This window comes from Lynx rufus, unplaced genomic scaffold (assembly GCF_022079265.1).
Source record: "Lynx rufus isolate CCGP_SWC_20201006 ecotype Redwood Valley unplaced genomic scaffold, mLynRuf1.p SCAF_2, whole genome shotgun sequence".
NCBI classification, from domain to species: domain Eukaryota; kingdom Metazoa; phylum Chordata; class Mammalia; order Carnivora; family Felidae; genus Lynx; species Lynx rufus.
Genome location: NW_025814834.1, coordinates 207208394 through 207232955, shown reverse-complemented (window position 1 = coordinate 207232955; position 24562 = coordinate 207208394). Strand labels below are relative to the sequence as shown.

The window sequence follows — 24562 nt, the reverse complement described above, 5'->3', positions numbered from 1 at the left end:
TTTTGCTTGGAATACGAAAGGATATTTAGAAAATTAAACTCAGATTAAGGTGCAGCTAATGCTTTCCTCAAGACATGTGGTAAATAACGCAAACACAAAACAGCTTTGGGAGGACTTGCCCATGATGTACATACAGTAAAGTTTACCTGAAGAGGAATTCATAAAGCAGATTTATAAAATATATGAAGAAACAATGCACTATGAGCAAGAGCCAGAAGACACAATAAATTGGAAGATTAAAAACCTCCCTTGGCCAACGGAATTTCAAATAATAGTTTTATATCCAACAAGGTAATAAAAAAAACCTAATATTTTCAAAAGTGGAAAAGTTCATGTCACACAATATGCATGTTACATAGCACACGCATTCTGGAAACTATAGAGAAATGAATTCCTGGATGATGAGTGAGAAATGTTTTACCACAAGTTCTAAAACTTTCTTTTCTTATCCAACAAGTATACAGAAACCATAACAAAAATCCTAAGACTTTAAGAAATATCCAATTAATACAGATTTCTGTACATTTAATTACTGAAGTATCGTACAAACTAAGTAATCAAAAGTCTGGTCAATCTCTGAATCTTTTCAGAGGACACTGAACATAAACACAATTCTCATTTCACAGGGCGTGCTCTTCACCTAAGCATCCAATATTGCTGTGCTTTGCTCTAATCAGAAATAGGATCTAGAACAGTTGCAAGAAAATGTTTTCCAGCAGAAAAGGGACTATAGCCCTAATATCTGATGTCACTGCTTTAAGCAAGTATCTCTATTCCAACTACTGTGTATTTTTATGCATCACACTTGTCAAGAGCAAATGGGTTTTGAAGCCAGCTTTAAAGTGCTTCATCCTCAGGCAGACACAGTTAAGAACTGATCTCAAAAGTCAGTTACAAAAGACTGATATCCACATCAGATTGTTATGATTTCCTCATCTCTCAACATAAACAAGGTCCTAAATGGGTAAGTGCAAATAAGACTAATTATTAAGAACAGGACAACTTCAAGTGGATATATCTATAAGAATGATGATAATTTAAGGTTTTAATGTTAACTTTTGTAGCAATGACATTAAAAATATTTGTATAGGAATGAGAGGGCCAGGAATGTTTTTGGTAGCTTTATCATTTTAAAAATGCTAGAGTTACATGGGTTTTCCAGGTTCATTCACTTTGAATTCTGCCAAGTGTAAGAAATCAAAGGATATTATAGCACTTCTAGTTCTTTTACAATACATTTATATGCTAAAAAAATCATCGAACGAGAAAAATGCCAGGATGCTTTACTTCCTGACACCCAAAGTCTACCCTCACCCCTCACCATGCAGAAGACAGTTCTTTCTTTTCTACCTATCCTCTGGTTCACTGCTGAAGTATCTATTCTTTTACCAAGCTGCTAGTATTACTAACTCCAAGAGTAATTGCATTTCAAAAAAAAGAACCATGATATGAAAATTAATTACCTAAAATCCGTTTGTCCATCTATATCTGAGGGCTGTCTTGCCACCTAACGAACATACTGCTTAAAAACAACAACAACAACATCAACAACAAAAACCAACGATGTCAGGAATGAGTAGAAGTATGAGTTTGGTGTGGGCTTTCTTTACTTATTTCAGGTCTCAGGTATGGTTTGTATCTCTGACTTTTATTCCCCAATGATTACTTTGTTTTTCTTTCTGTCATTTGTTTTGATGTTTTTACAACATTTGTCTTCAAGTAGCTTCTCCTGTGAGATAACAACTCACAGTTGGGTAAGTGAAAGGGAACAATTAAGGGTCAAACAAATTATTGTTTTCCAACAAACAAGTGTTCTTTGAGGGGCATTCACCTATAGCCATCAAAACTTTTTTTTCATGAAGCCTAGGTCATCACCCCACCAAGGAAGAAGGTTCCTCAAACAGTGACGACATCGTGAACACAGATGCCAACGGAGGCCAGTCTGTTGAGGATACAGGTGATTTACAAACATTTACTCCTTATCCCAGCTACCTTTCAGTGTTTGCTTTACCACTTTGGTCACTCTGTTGAACTAGATGTTCTACTGTTCCAAGGAACTGGACAACTCTCACACATTTATGAGGAAAACGCCTCAAGAAGTGAGCTGTGTGAGAAAGGTGTATCTTAAGAGGACTGGGTTTTTGATTAAGATTCCCTACCCATTACACAGCTCAAAACAGACAATAAATACCAAGGATGTTGATGACTAAAACCAAGTGCATTTCTAGATCAACTGCTGGGGGAGCACTCATTTCTCAAATTGTGTCATTTAACCTGAGAGGTACACCGGGAGTAAATCAGACTGCATGGGGCACTACTGCGCTAGATGGGCTATGTGGACTTGCTAAAAGCCATATTATTATGTCCTACTGACTCTAGCTGATAGGCCTCATGTAATGTTTTTATGATAATTGTAAAAATCCAATGATTACTTTCTACGATCCTAGGTGATGCTACATTAAATAAGCAATTTTTAATTGGGAAGAATAAAATACGCTGATAATATAAGACTATAAAATTATAATGATAAAATTCGTATCATAGGAAAAAATGAAACCATTAAAGGAAAAAATGAAGAGCATTAAATTTCCCTGCAAGTTAATCAGAGAGGACACTTTTATTTTTCAAAACTAGTTATAAACTTTGACATTCTGATTGCTGTTCTTCTAAATCCAAGATTAAGTTCTCTAAAGTTTAGGATTGATGGGGCTTCAAAATGTTGAGAAGATAGGATTAGGAACTATAGGGTATGCTGGTTTTAATTGGTTTCCAAGCCCCAGAGCTGCACAATTAACCCCTGAGGACCTGATCCATAAGAACGAGGCAAAAAAACTCAAAACTCAAAACAAAAAAACACATGTACAGTGACATATACCTTGGAGGCATTTTGTATATTTGAAATTTCATTTGCATTTTAGACAATGGAGTGACTCTTTTGCAGGCTGCACTAAAAGCATAAACACACCATTGAAGAAATCAGACTACGAATTTCAGCATTCATTTGATGTTTCTGGAAGTCAAGGAAAGTAGCCAATTAAAAATAACACAAACACTGCTTCTTTTTCATGTTCAGCAAGCATAAAATAATTAATGACAGAATAGCTTACCTGGGCTGGGGCTCTTTCTTGAACTTAGGTTCTGAGAATCCACAATCTCTTCTGTTTGCCCGTCTGCTTCTACCTCTAGTTTGTTCTGAATCTCTTTTGCATCTTCACTAAGGCAAGTTCTCACACTCTCATCCTCTTCTAAGACCCTAGGGACCGTGGTGGGAACACCAGCCATACTAACATTAGTGGCAGCAGCAGAAACACCGGCTGGTGTGGGAGGAGGAGGAGCTGGAGGAGTTGGAGGAGATGGAGAAAAGGAAGGAACTGTGGAAGGGGTAACGGGAGCTGGGACACATTCCACTTTCATTTCTTCTGGGGCATTTTCGAGAATCTCCAATTCAAGAGTCAACGGCAACACCTCCTGTTTTACTATTTCCACAATGCTCTCCGAGGCTGGTAATTTTTCACGAACTCCATTCATTTCATTAATTAGGTTAGTACTAGAAATCAGTGGAATATCATTAGGTGCTACACTACAAGATTTCTTGCATATATCATCATCAATTACATCTGTTGGTGATGGATCTGATGTCTCTGTGCAAGATGTGGGGCTAGGTACAGGAATTGTGTCTTCTTTTGAGGAAGAGAGTTCACATCTGTCATCTACAGCAGTGGTGAATATTGGCTGGCTACTAAGAGCAGCAGAGGTGGGGGAAGCAATGGTACTTCGAGCAAGTGGAGAAACAGTGGTAGGTGATGGAGGCAGGGGAAGCTCTGGCATGGATTCTACCACAGTAGTCTCCAACGTCTGGCCTGCTTGTTCTTTCTTCTCTCCACTAAAGACTAGCCTAAGGACTGGGGAAGGAGACTTTAACACTGGATCTGGTTTTGGCTTCTCTTCTGGAGAAGAAAAAACAAAAAAGAGTTTAAGAATCAGAGATTATACTGTATTATCTTGGGCCAGTTCTTTTCATCTCTTACCCAAAATCATGGGCAAAAGAAGACACACCACAATATTAGACTTATTCTGCCACTCCAAAACACGGTCATATTTTCTAGTTCTACCCAGTGTTACTTGGTCATCAATAAATATACAGTTTAATTTAGAGTAAAAGAAGGAATCAATTAACCAAATAATTATATCAAGAATGCAATGGAAAAGCTCATCAAAACAAGCTAAGCCATTACGGAAATGGGGATGAGGCTTTCTTTCAAAGTAGAGACCTTCATTTCTACTGTATCTTGCTCCTTATGGAAGATTTTTCTACCAAGGATACACTATAGGGGCAGAACATCCAAAGGACAAATAACTGCAGATTAAATTATTATAGACTGCTATTTTTTTATTTTATACATTTCTGCATTTAGGAGAATTTTTGTAAAGAATGTATATTGTATAAAAAACTATGTTTTAAGAGAAGCCATCATAGTATCATTTTTTAAAAAAGATTTTTAATGTTAATTTATTTTTAATAAAGACAGAGACAGAGCATGAGAGGGGAAGGGGCAGAGAGAGAGGGAGACACAGAATCTGAAACAGGCTCCAGGCTATGAGCTGTCATCACAGAGCCTGACGTGGGGCTTGAACTCACAGACTGCAAGATCATGACCTGAGCTGAAATCAGACGCTCAACTGACTGAGCCACCCAGGAGCCCCTATCAAAGTATCATTTATTATCAATGTGATTTATTATCTATGAAATCTAAGTTCCTGAATATAAAAATTCATTTATAAATTAATTTTTTTGAAAGAAACATTTATATAACCAGAAATAATGTGAAAATATAAAAATGAAAACTTATCTTGTAAAAAGAATTCTTAAAGGAAATGCCAAAGTTAATATTCAGATAACCAAGTCCAATAAAAAAGAACATAATACATATGAAATATTTGAGAATATATAAATGTATCTGCATATAGAAGCAAGAGAGAGAGAGAGACTGATAATCACAGAAAAGATACCAGAAACATGTAAGAAACTGTAATTCATGAACATTTCCATGTTCTAAACTTCCACGTAAACTGATAGGTGATTCACCCCTGGGAGGATGAAGCCAGAGAAGATTTAGGCTGGTTTCGAGCTGTGCTTCTGGAGAGTGATAAATAAAGATCAGAAAAACAGATACTTAGGAGTATGTTCCTCAAATGCAAACAAAAATTTTAAGAACTACTAAAAGACCATCTAAACTGAATTGAACTTTATTTTCTCCGCCAGAAATCTTTACCCATCAGTGGAAATGAGTCTCTACGATAAATTATTGTACCTAAGTAAATCTATCAAAGAAAATATGCTGTTAATCACAGAAGCACGTGGTAAATATTACCATTAAGTTGTTAAAGGCTAATTCATTCGATGCAACTACTTCTGCTGGCCTTAAAATTCATTTTAACTCCCGGGTGTAGAGATCAGTGATTCTTAAGTTGAACTCTAGGTATTTATTTAAGAGGAAAAATAAGATCGTTAGGCTCTCACTGTCAAATCCCTCAGACTTGGGGCACTTGGGTGGCTCAGTCAGTTAAGTGTCTGACTTTGGCTCAGGTCATGATCTTGCACTTTGTGAGTTTGAGCCCCGCGTCAGGCTCTATGCTGCCAGCTCAGAGCCTGGAACCTGCTTCAGATTCGGTGTGTCTCTCTCTCTCTGCCCCTCCCCTGCTCATGCTCTGTCTCTCTCTGTTTCTCAATAATAAATAAACGTTAAAAAAACAAAAAACAAAAAACAAAACCAAATCCCTCACACTAAGTGGTCAGGGCAAGAGAAAAAAATATTTCCAAAAAAATTTGTCTATTATATGTATTACATGTGTGTGAAATAAATATAATAAATACACATTTATTAAAATATCACTCATCAAAATAATCATCAATTCACTGGAGTAACTGCTAGATGGTCACCCAGATTAAATTATAACACTGTGAAAGCACATCAGAATAATACCCTTTATGACCACTGAATGAAACCTAGCTGTAGCAAATTAAACAGTAAAATATAATTCTCACATTAATAATTTGGTAAGAGTATGTCAATTCTATTACTAATTTTGAAAAATAAAATTACTGAGACTAAAAACAAAAACAGAACTAGGACTGAAATTTCTATATACTCTTGAGAAAAATCTAAAATGAAGAAAATCAGAAGGGGTGCCTGGTTGGGTCAGTCAAGCATCTGACCAGCTCAGGTCATGAACTCGTGGTTCTTGAGTTTGAGCCCCGCATCAGGCTCTGTGCTGACAGCTCAGAACCTGAAGCAGGCTTCAGGTTCTGTGTCTCCCTTGCTCTCTACCTCTCCTCCACTCACACTCTATCTGCCTCTCTCTCAAAAATAAAGATTGAAAAAAAAATTTTTTTTAATTAAAAAATGAAGAAAATTAGAAACAACTTATTTTGAGAGTTCCTCATTCTGATATAAAACTCCTTTAATTCATTCAAATTTCAGTACGGAAAGCTGAAAAGTATACTACAGTAAATACAGAACACTGATTTTATCTAAGAACTTTTATCATTAAAAGTATGCTTTACAGAGCCATGATAGTTTGAAATCTAATATACTGCATTAAAAATATTTATATCATTTGGCCATCTTTAGGAAACTGAGAATTCCATTCTTAAAAAATTTTTTTAAAGAAATAATCACGCAAGAGGGAGCAAAGACAGAGGTTTAGAATATATAAGTAGATTTATATTAACACTATAATAGCAACAAAGTAAGAGAGATAAATAGACTAAATGTCTAACATGAGGAATTTATTAAACAAATAATAGCCTGGGCCATATAATGGTAAAATTGTGTAATCATTTAAAATAGGCTTTAAGGGGTGCCTGGGTGGCTCAGTCCGTTAAGTATCCAACATTTGATTTCAACTCAGGTCATGATCTCACGATTTGTGAGATGAAACCTTGTGCTGGGCTGACAGCACAGAGCCTGCTTGGGATTCTCTCTCACTCCCTCTCTCTCTCTCTCTGCCCCTCCTCCACTTGTGGGTGCAAGCACATGTGCTGTCTCTCTAAAAATGAATAAACATTTAAAAAAATTTAAATAAATAATAAAATAGGTTTTTAAAAGAGTAATGATATGGAAAGCTGTTTATAATAAAAGATATGTTTTTTGACAAAGCAGGGCACAAAACTGTATGTAGAGCATAAGCCTAATTTGGTAATTTAAAAATACATATACTACTAACATATGCATATGCACGTGGGAAAGTCTCTACGTATCCATAGTTTCTACAATGAATGCAATGGAACCAACTGCGTATACAGGTGCCTTTTGGTTGTCATGAGCCTCACATGACTGAGAAGGTACTACTATCATTTAATGGGCAGAGACCAGGAATGGTAAGCGTTCTGCAATTTGAGGGACAGTCTCATGTGACAGTGAACAGTCCTGTCCTAAACTCCAGGGGAGCCCCAATTGAACTACATTACTAGAAATGGTTGAATTACAACAGAGTATCATTCACTGAATACCTACTCTATACTAAGTGCTTTCAAAAGGCACTAAAACTAAGACTAAGGCACAAAAACTTGTATTTGTATTTCACTGTTCATACCATATCCTCCATACACTGGACTGAATGTATGGTATCATCAACACCAACTGATGATATTAACTCAATCTTCAATGGTTTTCCTTCTACAAACCAAGGTGAGGTCTTCCCTGTGTCTTTATATCTTTATAAAGCACCAAACAAATGGGAAATGTCACAATTTGGCGTTCATGTAACCATGTCAGCTATTCATATCAAAACCTCTGAGAAACCAGAAGTTTAATAATGGTACTGAACATTTACTAAGTACTCAACAGTAGGAACTGGGTCAAATACCATATATACATAGTGTCCTTTAATTCCTACAACCACCGCTGGGGTAGAAAGTATTATGTTCCTATTTTACAGATTGGGAAATGGAGTGTTCTACAGATTGTCATACTGTCATAGATCTGTCATGCCAGAGTCATGTAACTGGCCAGCGCTGCAACTTGAAAATGATTCCAATCCCATATTTTTCCAATTGAGGAAAAAGAAAAAGGTTTATGGAAAAAGGAGTATTTAGGTGAATCAAGCTGGTACGAGAGTTTGGGGCTAACATGAGATTCTGTTACCCGATGTACACCCACAATAATGACATTTTCATTGAGAGAAAAACCAAACTGACTGCAGAATGCAGAATCTATTATTTCTTAAAGTAACCTAGCAACCTTTGAAAACAGCACATTTTTGCATCCTACTTTAATTTCAAAAGGAGCCTATAGTTAAGAAGAAAACTAAAAAAATTTTTAACTATAAAAAAATTCTCTGAAAATTGGTGAGCCCTTTCTAGTGTTATTTGACTACATACGTTTGGTTTAAAAATTACTCTGAAAACTATTCTAAATATCGGCAAACTATAGGTACAATCAGAAATGGAAAATTATAATTAACTCAGGTTTCTGGAAAATAATAGGTACTAAGAAGGAGATGGCAATAGTCCCTCCCCCAAAGAGTTATTTATAAATATTACAAAATACACTTAAAATTCAAGTTTTTCTTTCCATCAAGGTAAAATAAAACATTTTCAATCCACTCATATTTATATCAAACATCAATCTGAAATGTTTACTTTTCAAAGGTCCACTAAACATAAAGAACCAAGAGGAAACCAATACTTCTGCATTCTTCCTTATGGAAATCAAGACCTAAATATGACAAAGTGAAGGTGTTTTATATTCTAAAAATTGCAGCAGGGCAGAGCTATCATCATTAAGACATCTTATGAATTCTTTGTATCGTGGCCTAGCTGAAGTTTGCATAGAGGATAGGTAGGGTTTGAGGCCTTATGTGATGGTTAAGTATTCAATATACTTAGCATAATTCTAACTAGCAAAGGGATTACAACTCTGCAAAACTAATAAAGTTTTGAAGACAATACCCTGAAAATTCTTTTCAACTTAGATTAAAAACATTCTGATTCTTGACTCAAAAACGCTCTATCATTGGAGAAAGAAAGTGGTTTTCCATAATACCTACAAAGTGCATTCCTGAAAGGTGAATGGCTTTCATATTAAAAAATTTAACTCTTGGGGCGCCTGGGTGGCGCAGTCGGTTAAGCGTCCGACTTCAGGTCAGGTCACGATCTCGCGGTCCGTGAGTTCGAGCCCCGCGACGGGCTCTGGGCTGATGGCTCAGAGCCTGGAGCCTGTTTCCGATTCTGTGTCTCCCTCTCTCTCTGCCCCTCCCCCGTTCATGCTTTGTCTCTCTCTGTCTCAAAAATAAATAAATGTTAAAAAAAAAAAAATTAAAAAAAAAAATTAACTCTAAGCATGCATGAGTCTATCTCTGAACACTGCCCGAAGACGTATCTGACAGTACAACTTTTAGAAGCATGCCAGGTTGGGGTTTGATACCTATTTTTTCGTTTAAAACAATCTTATAAAACAAATAAAATATAGGACACGTTTCTGTTCGAGTTTACTAAGTTCCTTAATACTAAAGAGAAAATACATCCTATTATCTTTGTATGCTGTAGAAAACATTGAAATCAAACAGAAGTTTCTAAGTATGATTAACTTGCAGTCCAGTAAAAAATCAATTACATTCAATACCATCCGTAGGTTATGTGCCAATTCCCAAGTACCTTTTAAAGAGTAATTTTTTAGAAAGTACATTTAGTAACAGCCAGCTAACAAGGGAGGAAGGAGTAATTCAAAAAATTAGAAATCACTTATGCTTTCCACTCATTCTTAGAAGAAGTCAGAAACATGATCAAAGCATGCTCAGTATCACTTGCTTTCCCTTATGCCTGATGACAGACAATTGTTCCCCAATTCTGGTTAAGGTCAACCTAAATCCAACTTAGCAAGCAAGACAGACAGACTGTGATATCTCATTTTCTGACATGAAACTTCCCTACAGTTTTCTATTTATAATCCAAAAGGCAATGTGTACACTTATTTCAACCAACGTTTTACACTTCATGTTCATGGTAAATAGGAGTAGGGACCCTGGTTTAATTGTGATCCATAGTATAATGACTCATCAAGACCAAATACTATACATGATGGAAATGGAGCTAGGATAAACTGAGTGCTACAGAACTGAGGCTACAGAGCCAAATTTCTAAGAAATATTTCATGTTTTTAAAAATAGCAAGATACAGGGGCGCCCGGGTGGCTCAGTCGGTTAAGCGGCCGACTTCGGCTCAGGTCATGATCTCGTGGTGCGTGAGTTCGAGCCCCACGTTGGGCTCTGTGCTGACAGCTCAGAGCCTGGAGCCTGTTTCAGATTCTGTGTCTCCCTCTCTCGACCCTCCCCCATTCATGCTTTGTCTCTCTCTGTCTTAAAAATAAATAAACGTTAAAAAAAAAATTTTTTTTTAAATAGCAAGATACAAAAGAACATGTTAAATATATTAATAAAACGGTGTTATTCTTATAAAGCAATATATACTTTGATTCATTTCCCCAACATTGTTTTCCCTAAACACACACACACACACACACCCAGAACAGCTTCAGGCAACCACGTTTTGACCTATAAATAAATAGATAGTGAGGCATTAATAAAATACAGGAAAAAATTTTACTTATCAACCCTACTTTACCTTCCTAGAGGTAGAACACTTTGATTTTCCATCTCAAAGTTTTGTTTAGTATCTAAATAAGCTTCAGATGTTCTGCTCATACTCTTAAACGCTGAGGGGAATGTAATTAAAATTAAAAAGGAGGGAAGAAAACAGTTATACACAAACCTTGCTTCTGGTCGCTAGCTGCAGTGACAGGGGTGCTGGCAGCAAGATGAGTGCTCTCCACAGTCCCATAAACCAGAGGGCTGTGCTCAGGGACCTGGCTGGACAGCTGCTGGGATTTGAAGTACAAAAAAGGGTGATAATGAGCGTGCGAACATAAAAACTAGCAACATGGAACCCAAGCAAGTAGGGAAGACAGAGTGGGGCAGGAGATCACAAAATTAGAAGGAAAAAAACAAAAAGAAAAGAAAAAAAGCAAGGAAAAAAAATACATAGGCCAGTTTAATAATTCAAAAAGTACAGAAAACGGGAAGAAAAGGAAAGAGGCAGCAGGAAAGGGGGAAGGAAAAGAGATGATTACTATTAACCACAGCAAGAGAAGAAAGCACAGAAATCATTAGTATAAATGCATTCTCCAGGGTTCCATCTAAGAAGGAACTTTTTTCCACCTAACAACAGACATCACATCTAAAAGGTAATTTAACCTCTCCCAGTCAAAGACCAAAGGGATCTGGTCAACTTCACTTACAAACTACCTAGCAAAGTGGTTCATCTGACCAAAGCTGGACAAACAAAATATGATGTTTTAAAACCAGTCACTGATTCAAGAAAACAATACTGAAGAGTGATTTTTGCCATTTGTCTATATAATCACACGGGTGAAATGCATCTTCATCTAAGGCATTTTCACTTTAAAATGTCTTTAGATTCTGGGTGAAGGACAGTTATCTTTTCAGAGTCAGAAATCTAGGTAAAAGATCTGTTTTTCAGAGCTAAAAGGAAACTCTTCATTTTCACTCAACCACTTCACTGGAATCAAAAGTGGCCATCAAAATCCTAGCAGAATAGGTTGAAAAAGTTGCAGCCATCGTTCAACTTAAAGGGAACAAAATGACAAAAGAAAGGACAAGGAACACTCATTCTACATCACCTTCCAGGCAGGTATTTGTTCTGGATTTGAGGGTTACACAAAAGCCACAAAACAAAGCAGTGTCTCTCCTCAGAAATCTAAGGTCATTTTTTTTTTGGATAGCTATGATCTCCTACAATGAATTCTATCAGAGCTATCAGAGCAGAGTCCCTGCACAATTCTGATTTTCTGTGTGTGCATGCATGTGTGTGTTTTAGATGCGAGGGAAAATTAAGGTATGAATGAATATGGGGTGGGTAGGGCCAGTTAAAAAAGTGAGAGTCAATAAACAATATTTTCAAATTTGTAAGTCTCATTTAGCACAGGAAACTAATATTAAAAAATCCGTTCAGATACATACCATTTATCACGTCATTTAAGTAACAATGCTTTCAGAATGAACATGCAATTTATGTTTGATTTTATCTGGACTGTACAGAATAACAGACAGGAATGCAGAAAATACTATTATTTTACCTATTCATTAGATCATGAGAGTGCTCATCATATTCCACAATTATTTCTAAATGAAGACTACTAAAATTATATTTTCATATACAAAAAAATGAAGTCAGTTACTGTTTTCACTTTGAATCATGAATAAATGAAAAGTACTGCCATGATTACTCTACTCTGAATCCTTAGTACTGGTGGGAAAAAAAGCTGTTATTAAAATTCAAAAATTAGGACCACTTCAGAGCTATAAATGAAAATACAGGCTCAGTTCAATTCTAAGGCTGAAAATAGCTCTAGAACAAAGGAAAGAGTCTACGTCAGTCAGCATTTATTAAACAGGAAAGAAAGACTTGTAAATTTTACCATTTATCTAAAAGGAAGAAAGTATTAACTCCAGTTACCTAGGAACTTAGGTAGACAGAATGACATCTATACATGAGACGAAATGTTTAAGACAGTAAAAGCTACTGATATCTATAAATCTGTACTGATCAGAATTTTTCAAGCTCAGATTAAAATATCTGCAATCATATTAAAGAGATAACTGCACAGATATTTTTAAATTAAAGTCCTAGGAAGATTTTATATATATGCATTTATAAGAAAGCACTGAGGTAAACCTGTTGGTTAAATCACAGTTCCAAATCCTAGTATCCAGTACATGGTTATAGAGCCACAAAGTGCTAGGAAAGAACCTCTTGGGTTTCCTCAGCTGTAAAATGCAAAACAATTGAATAAAGATTAAGTCTTTTCACTTTTAACATTCTCTAAGGCTCTGAAAGCATCAAGAAAATAAAATTCACATCAATATAATTCAATACGCTCACCTTGTTTTAGATTAATTTTAATTAAGGATAATCTTAAATTTTAGCTTAACATCTAATTTCATATTTTTTCCTCATGAAATACATACAAAAAAGTCCTGACTTGAGTCTTGACTAATTAGCCTAAGGGACAGACATACCCCCTCTTCCCCTATTCCTCACACCCCGGAAGGTGGGGAGGCTTTGCCTCAGGTTAATCTTCCAAGAGGGGTCTTGCAAGCGTCTTTTCTTTTTTTAAAAATGCTGGGGCACCTGAGCAGCTCAGTCGGTTAAGCAACCAACTTCAGCCTAGGTCATGATCTCTCGGTGAGTTTGAGCTCCGTGTCTGTCTCTATGCTGACAGCTCAGAGCTTGGAGCCTGCTTCAGACCCTGATGGAAACAGACCTGATGAAATCAACAGCCCTGCTCTATAATTCTAAATAGGACCCTCTGGCTGTCCATGTACAAATTCATTTTAAGCAAGACAATAGCTTATCCCTCGCCACTAAGAGTCACTGTTCATTGTGACATCTCATTCAAAACTTCTGGGAGAATCCACCTTAACCTAGATATCTGTTTAAAGTTTAAAACATTTTCCACACTACTGAAAAATACTGTTGATTTTCTTTTTCTTCACGTAATCTACGCCTAACGTGGGGTTCAAACTTAACAACCCTGAGATCAAGAGTCGTATGCCCTATGTACTGAGCCAGCCAGGCAATCTGAAAAGTACTATTTTTAAGTCAAAAGAGACTACTAATGAGAAATTAATTTATTAAAGATGAAGAACAATGTGATTTAATTCAATGACCACTATCTTTATTGAAGACAATATTAAAAAAAAAAACATACCTATATGCTTCAGGGTAGACTAATGATGTAAACTCACTAGAGCTTACAACAGAGTCGTCAAAATGACATTTTGAAAGATAAGACTGGTTTGTTTACATTATGTGGTAATCTTCAAATTCTTCGTGCAGGAACTTACCCACTTAGTGTATAGATTACTTATATTATTGTCTGAGCTTTAGAATCCAACTTAACTATTATTAACACTATAAAACTAACAAATGGTTAGAATTTAAGGTTTCTAGTTATCAAGTTTATAAGAAGCTCTTCAGAAGACTGAATGACTTTGTAATTTTCACAAATAGCAGGGAAGGCTGTGTCTTTCCTAAAATACATTATCAATCACTAGTCTCCAACATTTCTCTGTCCCTATACTCTGGCATAGGACTCTCTCCCAAGTTATAACAATGCTTCACTATAAGAGTAATTCTTAAAACAGGAAAAAGAACAAAGGTAGTAGGGAGAGAAAGAAAGGTATATAAAGTAGTTCATTAAAAAAATTAAGTGATTTTGAGACATCACCCCAGCCTTTGGAAGCAGACAATTTGGGGAGCCTTGCCTATACAGCATCATGTATTTATATTTACCCTATAGAGTCCCATAAAAACTTTCAGGCATCTAGCACTTTTTGTTTTTTTTGAGAGAGACAGAGGGGGGTGGGGGGGGGGAGGGAGGGAGGGAGGGAGGGAGGGAGGGAGAGAGAGAGAGAGAGAGAGAGAGAGATACACAGTCCAAAGCAGGCTCTAGGCTCTGAGCTGTCAGCACAGAGCCCGATGTGGGGCTTGAGCCCATAAGCGGTGAGATCATGACCTAAGCTGAGGTCGGACACTTAACTGATTAAGCCATCCAGGCGCCCCTCTAGCATTTCTTAATACAGAAATGTTCCTTGTGCCTTATTGCTATCAACAAGAGAGATGTAGCTGAGAGATTGTGATGCTGAGGGAAAGTAACAAAAATATTCCTTCTTTCCCACTTTAAAACATTTTTTAATTTTAATTTTTTAATTTTTTAGTGTATGTTTACCTTTGAGAGAGAGACAGAGTGCAAGCAGGGGAGGGATAGAGAGGAAAACACAGAATGTGAAGCAGGCTCCAGGCTCCAAGCTGTCAGCACAGAGCCCGATATGGAGCTTGAACCCAAAGACCATGAGATCATGACCTAATCTAAAGTCAGACGCTCATCTGAATAAGCCACCCCAGCGCCCCTAATGTTTATTTTTGAGAGACAGAAAACATGAGCAGGGGAGGGGCGGGGGGGGGCGGGAGAGACAGAGGATCTAAAGCGGGTTGTATGCTGATAGCAGAGAGTCCAATGTGGGACTTGAACTCATGAACCTGAACTCTGAGATCATGATGCGAGCCAAAGTCTGAAGCTTAACCAAGTGAGCCCACCCAGGTGCCCCTCCCACCTTAACATTTAAAAGCTGAAAGGGAACTCTGGAATTACTTAGTACAATCCCTCATTTCATTGATGAGAAAAGCAGGGGTTAAAAGGACTTAACAACATTGTGATCTAAGGTCATAAATCTAAGTGACAGAGTGGTGACGTGGAGCAAGTGTCTAGCAGCCTCTATGAGCTCTACCCACACACCTAGGCCTGTGTACTGTGATCACCTGCAGGGGCACACATATATACACACCTAGATTTTTTATGTTTTTGAGATATAAAATCTCAGGAGTTATTCCACAGATCATTTTAAAACTAAGGAAGCAGGGCAATTTCAAATTCAATCTACTATTTACGGTAAAAACAGTAGCAGCAAAAACCTGTTTCTCCTCTCCATTCTCCTTGCATAAACCTAATACAGTTTCTCTAAATTAACTTTCTTCTTTTGAATGCCTGCCAAAATGAAACTCATTATCCCCCTCTTCAGATACCCTGATATATACTCCATGCTATAGTTTACTATAAATCCAGGTATCTAAGCTTGAAGAGCCACCTCTGACTGTTCCCTCTTACACGTAGGGGAACCATGCATCCCGTTTAACTGGACAGTACTGGTTCATGCCTGTTTCCCCATCAAAATGATCCACAGCATCCCCATTCATTCTAAAACTGCCCCAATTTAGATGATAAATTATAAGGTCATTCTTTCCGTAATCCTTACTTAGTAACCAATTGCTACATATTTCTCTAAGAGGTTTCCTCTCCCTTCAACTAACTCCCTCATTTATCACCTGAAATGGTAATAACCTCCTTTTGTCTAATTTCCCATCTCCACATGCCACCCTTTTGTACATACTGTCCCTCTGCCTTGAATATCCTTCTCTCTCTTTTCACGTTGTGAACATCAATCTGGGAACTCAGACCAAATGTCATCTCTGCTGTGAAGCCTTCCCAGATGCTTCCAGTCCTTTTCTGCTCCTCCAGAAATATCAAAAACTGCAATACTAATAATACGTGGTGTGCACTGAACACTCACTATGCCCTGAGCTGAAGCAACGTTTAAATATTTTCTCTCATTTAATCTTATCGTACCTATATACCATAGGTTTTATTTTCTACATTGTTAAAAGTGGAAACTAAGCCTCTGGAAAATTAAGCAATTTGGCTAACATTACAAAATTAAGTAGTGGAACTGGGACTTGAAACCAAGTATGTCTGGTTCTGAGCTACAGCTTTTAAATCCCTTCCCTGTACTATCTTACCGGCACTACCATTAACAGGTTTCCGGGATCCAACACAGTTGAGCCTGTGCTGCAATTCTGCCCCACTTGGTCACATCTGTGCCTTCATAATTCTCTGTACACAGTTCACAGGAGGACCGGTAATACATATGTTAGTAAGTGTCCTCTGCCTCACTTAAAAAGACTGGGATGACCTCAAGGGATAGGGAAAGACTTTGCTATTCATAGCACCTGCAACTGTGGCTCAAAGCAGATACACTGTAAGGTCAAAAGCAATAGAGTACTTACTATTCAGTCATAAATTCTCATGCAGAGGAATGTCTCATCTGCAGTCTTAGTAACTAGAGTATGGTTCAGGATCTATCTAGAATTAGACCACAGTTGCAAACTAGCAATCATTAGGCTAAGCCTAATGGATTTTCTTAGGCTGGCACAGTGCTATGTGTTAGAATTAGCCACCAACATTTAAAATAGGCAATTTTTTACATAAAGATTTTTAGCTTCTTTTGAAACACTGGATCAACATTTTTACCCAATATAACAGACGGGAAGTAGTAAATGACTCCTTTAACAAGAGATGTTCTCTCCTACATTATGGGCACCACTATGAATTTCCAAAAGTGAAGCCAAGAGTCAGCTGCCATCATCATGCTTATGTGGTTGTTCTTGAGATATTTTCCCCTTTAGTACATATGTCTCTGGTAAAAAGGTATGTGTTCATTCCATGAACTTGGAAAGACAAGAGATTAATAAATGTGGTTTTAAGTGTAATTACCTAATAAAATAAACTGATGCCTCATGACAATAGGATGCATCAAAAAGTATTACCAATTATAATTACTGATTGATGGCCTTTACAAATTAAAAGTGGACATTTAATGTCCTTTATGTTTACACAAATAAATATACTTGTATTTAGGCCTGTGGTCCCTGATGAAAAATTAAAAAAACAAAACAAAACAAAAAACGGACTTCTGTAGCCAAAGGTAACCACAAGAGGGTAGGATATCAAGCTTGGTAAGATTAAGAAAATCAAAACACAGGAAATTAAAATGCAAAAAAATATATTAGCACATGTCCAAGTTGAGAACTGAACACAAGTCAACCAAAGGTTGTCAGGCATATAGCTTGAAAATGATGATGTTTTAATTAACGTGGGGAAAAATACAGACCAAAATTTAACTGTCCTCATCAACCAATTCCAAGTTTTTCTGTAGTATGCCCCTACATAACTAAGTATATAAGTATATAACTTAAATAAGCATGTAAATGTTACCTCTCCCATGTTCACTTCTAGGGAAGAAATTAAATAAATTCACAAATCTTTAAGAGACTCTAAACTCAGTCATGTATTTGTGACACCAATTTTTAAAAACGTTTTTAACAACTTTTTTAAACTATGTTACTAAAATCAAGTCAATGGTCTAGCATTCTGAAATGATAGTTAATTATCCATGTATCACATATTTATAAACTGGGCCCTGAAGAATACCTCACCATCAAACCACAAATGAGGGAAGCAAGCAGCCCCCACAACTCCTTAATAATTTTCATTCTATCTGTTTCCTATGCTGAGCTCGCAGTTTAGGTATTTTGAAGCTTTGAAAATCTCTTAACTCCTCTCCATCAAAATTTAAAGTGACCAAGTGATGAAATCAAAATATTGGCAAATTCAGGAAATTCCAGCCTCTACTACAGTTTATTAAACTCCAGCTTCTCCTGGAATGTCTTGATTTCTAAAAGCAAGAAAGTGAACTTTTTGAAGACCATGATAACTACATTCTGTAACAGGAACAAGATGGTGCTTAACTGGTAGAATTTCCTAATAACCCATGTAAATAATTAAAGAAGACAACCTCCAATCAAAAAGCCTATTTGTGTGTCCTAAAAGGTAAGAGGTATGCCTAAGATACATCTACATATGCTCTGAATTACATAGGCATTGCCCCAAACAATACTATTAAATAACAATGTTTAAATTTTCAACCTCAAAAGTTCTCATGAACATAGTGTACAGCATTTAATTTCTAGGGCTCCATATTGAAACATGAAATACACATTTATTGAAGAGGTTTCCATAGGAACTGCAACTCCTTTTGGTATCATGCAATAGCTCACTAGGAAGAGTGGCAAAAGCTATGCTCTGAATGTGGAAACAATACACAGAAATGTTACCAATAAAAATCTGAAGTTATAACAATTTGTAAAGTGAAAGAACATGTCTGTTTAGACATCATTTGAGGTTCTGAGACAACTGATGGACATGAAAAGTCAGAAAGTAGCCATAGAAAAAAGAGGAGTCCGGCAGAGGTTAGTGAACAAATACACAGCATCATCCCTCACTGCTGACTCCGTCTTACCTGAGGAGGAGTAGGTGTGGAAGTGGGTCTCCCTATGGGTGGGGTAGGATTTCTGCTGCCACCTCCAGACATAATCTCCTCTGTTATGTCTTTCCCTCCCTGGTTTGGATCCCGAATTCTTATCTATAAGGTCAGAATAAGATGGCATATTTAGAGATGGGTATCTGTATAGTACATTTATAGGCATACGATGTATTAAAGGTAAAACCTGGGCAACCTATAAATATCAAAGTTGATAATCACCACATCTGACTTTATTTCAGTCACAGAACCATATGGGGTCATTCAAAGAAATTTGGGACATTAGTTCTGACTTGAACAAATTAGAGTAACAAGCTAAAAAGAGATCCAATTCGCTGAATTTCTAGGTCAAAAAGGCCAAGTATTAACACTTGTCTTATAAGCACTGCCAAATTGACTGATTTTATGTACAATAATTAACATAAAATTCATAAGTAAAATCGTTTTAAAATACATCTTACTCTGTAGAACCAAGTTTCAAGGGTCATAAATGGTTCCTTAACAAAATGAAAAATGTACATATCCTAGTAATTAGAAATAGGAGTTTATGTTGCAGATAGACTTACATATGCATGTAAGAATGCTAACTGTAACAGAGGCTTTTTGAGCAAAGGCATAGAAACAATCTCAAGGCTAATCAAGAACACAGTAATTAAAAAATTATGCTACATCCTTACAATTAAACACCAAACAGACAATAGACAGAATGAAATAAATCCACATGTACTGAGATGGAATGATCATCAAGAGGTACTGGTAGGTGAAAAGAAGCAAGATGCAGAACAATGTACGTGGTTCTCTTACTTTTTTAAAGGCTACCTATGCTCACCGATATCAGTGGAGATGGTGCTATAAAGGAGAGGGAGCCCCAGGATCTAGGCCTTCCAACCTGTGATGTTGCTGAGACCTAAAGGCCCTCTTTGCTATCCTCACCTCCAGAGAGCAGCCAAGGTAGCCCTGGCTTCATAGAAATAGCAAAGAATTCATTACTAAAACCACCTGGATCTGGAAGCTGCTTTGGGAGTTTTTCAGTAAGATTCCTAGTATCAGCTATGTTTTCAGGTAAAGAAACTTGTTTCTACTACAGTTTTAAATATTGCTTCTAATTCATTTGTTCTATTTTCTTCTACAGTAGCATCTATTATGTCTTTCATTTTCATTCTCTATTAATGTTTGTGCATCCTGAACGTTCTGCAAGTCCAACATCTACCATGATGTTTTAACATTTCCAAAGCATACTTTCTCAACTGTAGTGTCTGGCAACACTGGCATGTGCTGTTTATTGTGATGTGTGCACAAGAAACATGTGTCTGATAAGAAAAGAACCAAGTTTTGAGTTTTATTAATTTTTACCGAGAGCACTGTCAAGAATATTGACTAGATGTAAAAAAAAAAAATTTTAAAGAAGAAGATGTATTGACTATGATGATATCCCTCCCACCTATCTTATCTTCGTGAATTCCATTTTGCGTGTCCTAATAGGTAAAAGATTGCGAGCCACTCTTCTACAGGATGTCCTACAACCTGAATTTTATATTACTGCATTCTAATTTGCTTGAGTCTGCCTTACTAGACAGATACAAAGCCCCCGTAACCTCTTTAAAATAATTAAAATACATTTTCTAAATTCTGCTGTTTCGAAAAAGAAATCTATTCCAACAGGGAGGATTTTTATTGTTGTCATTAATACTTTGCTCAGTTCTCTTCTGCTGATTTCCTGTGGTCAGTTCATATTTGAATGTAGAACTGAACAGGACAAAGTTCAAGGATAATAATCAGTATGTGAAAACTGAGCTCAAACTTCTCCCACTTAGCAAGGTCTTAGCAGACAAACCCTCCCAGTTTCTGAAGAAGGCATGTTGTCATCTGGCATACCTAGTTTAGTGCATGCTGAAAATGATATTAAGCAAATGTTACTTTCTAGTATGTGTCCATACAAATCCTCTGGTCTAGTGGTAAGGACATAAGGGAAGAACAAAAAATGCAGTCATTTGTGAACTGAGATGAATGACTACAGCTGTGGGTAAACTTACTTGACAAATGAGTGTACATTCCATTTTAAAACAGGAAAAATTAAGAAGTATCTCTTACGGTTTTTTTCTCTCTCTTGGCTGGAGGGGGCTGCTGCTGCGTAGGCACTATGATTGGTGCTGACTGATACACTGGCTGACTTGGGTAAAAAGGCGTTCCTAAAGAATTAGAAAAAAATGAGAGGAAGCATTCAGTTATTTTGTCAACCACTGTAAGACTACTAATGGCACTGTGTCTCCAAACAAGCAGTTAAAAAAAAAAAAAGTAACAAACAAAAACATTCCTCTTAATCATCTCTATCCACTAGCTCCCCTCTCTCTACTAAAGTGATCATGGAATGATTCCAAACACTGATCTTTTTGTCAGCATCCAATATGGAAACAACTAAATAACCAACTCCTGCAGATTGCCATCAGAGTTACCTTTCAAAAAACTAATCAAACTATAGCACTGCTTTTAAAAATCTATTCTGGGGGCCCACCCATTCCCTGCAATGAGATTCTTAAACAAGGGTTTCTATGAATATGTTTTGTGTGTGGGTTTAGTCAGAGGCAAGAGAATATATCTGATCATCTTGTGGATTGGGAATGGTTTAATTCTTCTCCCTACTGACAGAGAACCACTGTTAGGCTTTTTTCTGCTCCAACAGCAGGACATTTGCTAAGCCTTGATGGTGGCTCCCTGTGACAGTGGTTCTATGTCAAATGGCACTGAGAGGTCAACTAAGATTCACTAAAGTAGAATTCATTGACGACCATGACAAAAGTTACACGGGTACTGGTGAGGGGGATGCCTCCTGATTAGGGTGGGTCCAATAGTGAATGAGATGGAAATGAAGACAGTTCAGCATAGGTAACTCCTTTTCTTTTTTTCTTAAAAAAAAATTTTTTTTAATCTTTATTTATTTTGAGAGACAGAGTGTGAACAGGGGAGGAGCTGAGGGGAGGGAGACACAGAATCAGAAGCAGGCTCCAGGCCCTGAGCTGTCAGCACAGAGCCTGACACGGGGCTCGAACCCAAAAGCCATGAGATCATGACCTGAGCCGAAGTCGGGCGCTCAACCAACTGAGCCACCCAGGCACCCCAGGTAACTCCTTTTCTTAAAAGTTGTGCTATAATTAAGAGAAGCAAAAAAATGTTTGTTTGTTTTTTTCCCCTTAAGGACATGAATGAAATCATACACCTATATGCTGAAAGGACTAATCCAGCAGATGGGGAGAAAGAAAATAATAATGCCAGAAGGGGAGAAAAGAACAGCTGGAGAAGGAGCCTTAAATGTGTAAATGCTGCAATCTACTGCTCAAGTAGAAGACTAGACTTTGTTAGGAGCACTGATACTGAGTCATGAGAACAAGAAGGAAAAAAATGAAGGTATGAAGATAGTTAACACAGGCAAACTTTTTGGTACTTTAATAAACAAATAACGTTGGCTCTACTATCACTGTCATCATCAACATCAAACCATCCCCACCATCATCACAATAATCTTCAAGTGGCAACTTCTTGGAAGCAATATGATTTGCAGTACCAGAACTGTGTAGGTCACAATCAAATTTGGAGAAGATCTCAACAGGGGGCGTAATGAGGATTTCAAAAAACTCAATGTAGAAAAACACTGTAGCCAATCTTATTTCTGTTTCTGTTTGTTTATTTTTTTTTTTATTAAATTTTTTTTTTTCAACGTTTATTTATTTTTGGGACAGAGAGAGACAGAGCATGAACGGGGGAGGGGCAGAGAGAGAGGGAGACACAGAATCGGAAACAGGCTCCAGGCTCCGAGCCATCAGCCCAGAGCCTGACGCGGGGCTCGAACTCACGGACCGCGAGATCGTGACCTGGCTGAAGTCGGACGCTTAACCGACTGCGCCACCCAGGCGCCCCTGTTTCTGTTTGTTTATTTTTGAGAGAGAGGGAGAGAGAGACAGAGAGAGTGAGGAGAAGAGAGAAGGGACAGAGGATCCAAAGCAGGCTTTGTGCTGATAGCAGAGAGCCTGGTGCGGGGCTAAAACTCACAAACCATGAGATCACCACTAATTGACTGAGCCACCCCAGGGCCCAACAAAATCAAGCTTACATAAGCAATTCTTCACTACCGTATAATGTCACTAGTTCTAAAACTCAGAAAACAATCCCCTGAAATTGGTTTCAAATGCTGCTAGAGAAGCAACACAATCTGCTCACCTTGCCATATTTTTTAAACTAAGTGAAATAAGATCCAAAAGGTGAATCAGCCCTTTAAGAAAAAATATAGATTGTTCTAATGAAACGGTTCTGAGTCAAACATAACTCAGATAGGGACTGGCATATAATACACATATAATAAATACCAGCTGAATAAACCTGGTAGCATACGATATCTCGCAGAGTTAAAACACAGCAGAATATCAAGTCAACTGTGGACCCTAGCAGAGCAGGCATTCTACCCTACCAAACAATGGTTATCTTTTAGAATATACTAATGAAACTTCTTATATAGTCAGAGGCATTTAAAAACATTTATTTGGGGGCGCCTGGGTGGTTCAGCTGGTTGAGTGACTGACTTCAGCTCAGGTCATGATCTCACAGTTTGTGAGTTCAAGGCCTGCTTCGAACTCTGTGCTGACAACTAAGAGCCTGAAGCCTGCTTTGGATTCTGTGTCTCCCTCTTTCTCGCTCCTTCCCTGTTTATGCTCTCTCTCTGCCTCAAAAATAAATAAATAAACATTAAAAAAATTTATTTTAAGGAGCACCTAGGTGGCTTAGTCGGTTAAGGGTTAGACTCTTGATTTCAGCTCAGGTCATGATCTCACGTTTGGTGAGACTGAGCCCTGAACTGGGCTCTGCGCTCACAGTGCGGAGACTGCTTGGGATTCTCGGTCTCCCTCTCTCTTTCTCCCTCAAAAACAATTTTTTTAAAAAACAAAAAAATTTTATTCTATTAAAAATGTGAATAACTTTTGCATACCATTTATCAATTAGGCCTGTTACTCAATGTCCCTGAACTTCTCATGCATGGAATGTAGCACTTTTATCTACATCAGGGGTATGGCAACTAACACCAAGAAGCTAAATCCAGTGCAATCCCATTTATTTTGTAAAGTTTTATTGGAAGACACTCACACACAATATTTTATCTATTATCTATGGTTGCTTTTTCACTAAAATGGCAAGAGTTGGAGCACCTGGGTGGCTTTAGTTGGATGAACATCTGACTCTTGACCTCAGCTTGGGTGCTGATCTCATGGTTCATGAGTTTGAGCCCCATATCTGGCTCCTCGCTGATGGCATGGAACCTGTGTGGGATTCTGTCTCTCCCTCTCTCTGCCTCTCCCTGCTCTCTCTCTCTCAAAATAAATAATAAACATACATACATACATACATACATACATACATAAATAAATAAATAAATGGCAAGAGTTGAGTAGCTGTAACAACAGAGACCAAATGGCCTGCAAAACCTACAATACTGCCCTTTATAGAAAAAGGGCTGACATTTTTTTATCCTGATCCCTGTGGTTCTCCAAACCCTAGTCTACACAAAATGTATTAATGATATATGGCAAAATTTATACAAGAATAACCACATTATGATAACACACACAGAGACACAACTATAGGCTTGCCAACTTGACATTTTGGAAAGGTCTGTTACTATTTTGAAATTATTTCAGTCTTGTTCCTTTGTTTTTAAAACAGTCTTCCTATATGAAATGATACTAACATTAAATAGCCGTTTTCTTTACAAGTCTTATTGGCA

At 37.3% G+C, this 24562-nt stretch overlaps 1 protein-coding gene across 9 annotated transcripts in view; it reads right to left on the bottom strand.

Annotated features, from left to right (window-relative positions):
* Positions 1–24562, bottom strand: part of EIF4G3 (eukaryotic translation initiation factor 4 gamma 3) — a 311829-nt gene that overhangs the window by 110038 nt on the left and 177229 nt on the right. For 7 of the 9 annotated variants that reach the window (XM_047082673.1, XM_047082664.1, XM_047082666.1 and 4 more), the window contains 4 exons: positions 20887–20984; positions 18775–18897; positions 10772–10880; positions 3108–3947 (listed from right to left, as the gene is read on the bottom strand). In XM_047082673.1, the coding sequence (XP_046938629.1) occupies positions 3108–3947; positions 10772–10880; positions 18775–18897; positions 20887–20984 (1170 nt within the window). The remainder of the gene's footprint in view (positions 1–3107; positions 3948–10771; positions 10881–18774; positions 18898–20886; positions 20985–24562) is intronic. The other 2 variants (XM_047082665.1, XM_047082669.1) reach the window with 1 other exon arrangement.